General features: G+C 37.7%; 1 protein-coding gene and 1 pseudogene across 1 annotated transcript; one reads left to right on the forward strand and one right to left on the reverse strand.

Annotated features, from left to right (window-relative positions):
- Positions 1 to 414: 414 nt before the first annotated feature.
- On the reverse strand, positions 415 to 1,943 carry LOC112087596 (annotated as a pseudogene).
- A 211-nt stretch (positions 1,944 to 2,154) lies between these two features.
- LOC112087621 lies at positions 2,155 to 4,090 on the forward strand. The gene is made up of 2 exons (XM_024157569.1): positions 2,155 to 3,515; positions 3,876 to 4,090. The coding sequence occupies exons 1-2, from the start codon at positions 2,264 to 2,266 to the stop codon at positions 3,908 to 3,910; spliced, it is 1,287 nt and encodes a 428-aa protein (XP_024013337.1). The 5' UTR covers positions 2,155 to 2,263; the 3' UTR covers positions 3,911 to 4,090.
- Positions 4,091 to 4,422: the final 332 nt, after the last annotated feature.

Below are 4,422 nucleotides of genomic sequence, written 5' to 3' on the forward strand. Positions count from 1 at the left end.
ACTTGAGTACCAAGCGATGAGTTTGGGAAGGTTGAAATTTTGAAATGTTGGGTTGAATACCGTGAATTTTATGCAATCAAACTTTAAAATTAAAGCAAATTGAACAGAGCATTATGGACTTTCTTTCGGACAAGGAGGCATTTCCCGAAAATATAAGAGATATGCTAAGAAGAAAACTGAATTACCATAAATAGAAAAACTTTTGACAATTTTCTAAGACTCTATGATTCCAAGAAAAAAGTGTTGGAGAGTCGTATAGCTCCTCAAATCGAAAGTTACAACTTTCAAATGATGATGGAGAGTAAATTTTCAACTGTAAATAAATCTAACAAAAGTTGAAACTGAACTGTTATTCTCTTCTCTGTAATTTGATGTGGACTGTAATTTAGCAAGAAAATTGTTGATACTTGAAGATTAATTTTGAGAAGGTGATGATAAAAACATGATGAAGGTTGATATAAAGACCACATGGAAATCACACCTAAAACCTGTATCACATTCAAAAGCGTACCCAGCGATTTCTTGATTGCCAGATTATTAAATGTTGCCTCTGCTCCTTTAGCCGTAAATAACAACGCTGCTCTGTTCAGCTGATGAAGTCTACAAAACCAAATGATTGTTTCCTTCAAAAAGTGTTCAAAAAGAAAAAGAATTGAGAGGCGTTGATGACAAAGAGTGAATTACATTCCTGAAATATGATGGGGATGGTAGGAGATGATGGAGAATTCAAATGCAAACTGAACAACGATACCTACGAGGTATGGTGCAAGAGTAGCTGTTGCTGCCGGTCCAGTCCATGGCCAGACAAATCCCATTGTCACCATTGGGAATCTTAAGGCTAAGCACTAATGTTGCTACAGAGGAGATTCTTTGTCCTAACTGAGAAGGAAAGGAGTGGTCGGTTATCGGGTACTCTTCCTGCTCCTGATGACTTTCTTGAATGTTGTATTATCAGGAAGAAAAGCAGCAACTCCACAGTAGAAGAGAGCATCAGTGAAGAACAAGATGAGGAAGAGGATGAAAAATTCAATGACTTCGTCTAATTATGGAAAGCGAAGGTGAGAAGAGAATCGAAAGGGATAAGCAATAAGGACCTGTGAGCAAAGAGTCTTCAAAAACTGCTGAGACTATTCTTCTTAAGTAAAATCGGAGGTAAAATGAGAGAGGAAAATAAGATGGCAGGACCCTATGAGCCAGAGCAGGCGTCTCCAGGACAACAATAAAATGTGAAGAGAATAACCTGTTCATGCAATGAACGAAAAAACAACCAGAAGATCTTACTCACAACTCATAAATCATATACAACTAACAGTAAAGAAAGGAACTTACTTTTTTATCAGCTTTTAGGTGCAGAGAATGGTAACAAGGAAGATGAGCAGGCTGATGCCTCGATGGACGAACCTAGAGTTTGGAAAATGGTGAGTGTCAGCAAATATTCATAACCATGGTCTTTACAAGACCGATGCAGCAGATGATAACCACATCAACAGCAACAACAAATAAAACAAACAATTGATTTCATTTCAACAGATTTTAAAAGTGATATCGATCAGATAAAGTTCTGGTTTTTCTCTCAGGGAAGAGAGACAGCAATGTGCAAATTAACTAATTTAGAATTTGCAAAACACCGTGTCTTGACTCCACTTCAAACTCACTGATATAAGTTTTCTCAACTAGGGTTCTTAGCTAAATCAAATGAATCGTATAAGACAATTGGTACAACGTCTAAAACCACATCGACGGGTACAAGAAATATCTGTCGATATACATTAAAACCATGAGACACAGATGCAGCAAAGAAGCAAATCTAAAGGCTGAGCAGAAGTTTAGGTAAATTGATTGAACAAAATTTTACCTGAAAGGAACTCCGAGGATGAAAAGGTGAGAACAAAAAAGGATGGCACCAAAGAAGAAGCCAAGGAGGACACAAGTTTCGCAGCCATGGCCAGGGAAGCAAATACACAGTCGATATCAACATTGTAAATACCGGTTAGATTAGTTGTATTTAATTTTTCCGGTTTAGTTGGTTTAGGCTAGACGTATATATATACTTGTACATTGAGTTTTGATAAAATACAGAAAATATCTTTCATAACAAACTTTCTTTGCTCATGAACTCTATTATGGTATCAGAGCTTTTCTTCTTCGTCTTCTTCAAATCTTGTTGATTTCACGTCGTTTTCTTTCAAATCTTCCATTTCTGAACCGATTAATCTTCTTCTTCATCGTTGATTGATATTCCGCACAATCAATTTCGGAGAAAATGGCGAAGAATGGGAGAAAATTGAGAAACCGGAGCTTAACACCTGAAGATGATGGATCTGCTGTAAACGCTCATCGCGATTCAGATATGGTTGAAGAACCTGAGGTCATGATGACGAAATCACAGCATATCGTGAGATCTGGGAAATCTGGAGGGATAGAACCGATGCCGAAGCTTGGTGAATCCTTCGATAGTATACACAGTCCATTCTACCTCCATTCCTCGGATCATCCAGGTTTGGCTATTGTTGCTCATAACCTAGATGGCACTAATTACAACAGTTGGTCGATTGCAATGAGGATTAGTCTCGATGCGAAAAATAAGCTGAGTTTTGTAGATGGATCCTTACCAAGACCTTCTGAGAATGATAATTGCTTTAAGATCTGGTCTAGATGCAACAGTTTAGTGAAATCTTGGATTCTGAATGTTGTGAGCAAGGAGATATATGATAGTATATTATACTATCCTGATGCGATGGAGATGTGGGATGATTTGTTTGTCAGATTCAAAGTTAACAATCTGCCTCGGAAATATCAGTTGGAACAAGCTGTAATGACACTCAAACAAGGTTCTCTTGACCTTTCTGCTTACTACACTAAGAAAAAAACATTGTGGGAGCAGCTCTCTAACACAAGGAACCGTATTGTGAAGAAGTGTGATTGCGATCAGGTCAAAGAACTTTTAGAGGAAGCTGAAACCAGTCGTGTTATTCAGTTCCTGATGGGGTTAAATGACAATTTCAACAACATAAGGGGACAGATTCTTAACATGAAACCGCGACCAAGTCTCACAGAAATATATAACATGTTGGATCAGGATGAAAGTCAAAGGGTAGTCGGCTTCACTGAAAAATCTATTCCCAACCATTCTGCATTTCAGACTCAAGCAACTATTCCAGAAGAGTCGAACATCTTAATGGCACAAGGGAATATTCAGAAGCCAAAATGCTCCCACTGCTCTCGTCTTGGACATACTGTTGATAAGTGTTACAAGCTGCATGGATTTCCACCTGGTCATCCCAAGAACAAGAAGAACTCTTCTGTTGGCAGCACGAATTTGGCAACCTCAAACCAAGTTCAAAACCATGTTGAAATGGCTTTCGACGAAGGGAAAGAGAACATGTCGAATGATCAACTTCAACAAATGATATCGTACTTAAGCACTAAGCTACAATCTGCAAGCATCACGTCGTGCCCTGATAAAGCTGTGGCTTCAACTTCAAACTCTGTTCCAAATATCTCACAGATATCTGGTACATTTCTTTCACTCTACAACTATACCTATTATGACATGTTGACATCTTCCATATCTCATGAAACTGAGTTGTCCCTTAGAGCTTGGGTAGTGGACTCGGGAGCTAGTCACCATGTTACGCATGATAGGAGTTTATATAAGGAGTACAAGAAATTGGATAGAACTTATGTCACATTGCCCAATGGTGTCACAGTTAGGATAGAGGGAACTGGTTACATTCAACTTACAGATGCTCTCTCTCTCTTTAATGTGTTGCATATATATTCCTGATTTTCGCTTTAACCTCTTGAGTGTTAGTGTCTTAACTAAAACATTGAATTCTAAAGTGTGCTTTACATCGGATGCATGTTTTATTCAGGCTCTTACTCAGGAGTTGATGATTGGTCGAGGTAGTCAAGTTGCCAACTTATATGTTCTGAATTTAGATAAATCGATTGTTCGTTTATCTAGTTCTACTATTCCAGGTACCACTATCTGTTCTGTTTCTAAAGTCAGTCCTATCATATGGCATAAACGATTAGGTCATCCTTCTATGACCAAGATATATTCTCTTACTGATGTATTGCATTTACCTAAACGAAAACATAATGATACATCTGATCCTTGTCATGTTTGTCATTTATCAAAACAGAAACATCTTCCATTTCAATCTCTGAATCATTTTCGTACAAAACCGTTTGAATTGATTCACATAGATACATGGGGTCCTTTTTCTGTACCCACGGTTGATGATTTTAGATATTTTTTGACAATAGTTGATGACTTTAGTCGTGCAACTTGGATATATATGCTTAAACAAAAGTCAGATGTTTCACATGTCTTTCCTGGTTTCATACAAATGGTAGAGACTCAGTTTAATACCAAAGTTTGTTCTGTTCGTTCTGATAATGCGCATGAACTGAAAT

This window comes from Eutrema salsugineum, unplaced genomic scaffold (assembly GCF_000478725.1).
Source record: "Eutrema salsugineum unplaced genomic scaffold, Eutsalg1_0 scaffold_17, whole genome shotgun sequence".
In the NCBI taxonomy this organism is placed as follows: Eukaryota; Viridiplantae; Streptophyta; class Magnoliopsida; order Brassicales; family Brassicaceae; genus Eutrema; species Eutrema salsugineum.

What these genes read in the sequence shown, in the direction of transcription:
- LOC112087621 (XM_024157569.1), top strand. Translation starts at nt 2,264, where the DNA reads ATGGCGAAGAATGGGAGAAAATTGAGAAACCGGAGCTTAACACCTGAA. An exon ending in AAATATCTCACAGATATCTG is followed by an intron (nt 3,516 to 3,875) that starts GTACATTTCTTT and finishes TGTTTTATTCAG; the next exon opens with GCTCTTACTCAGGAGTTGAT.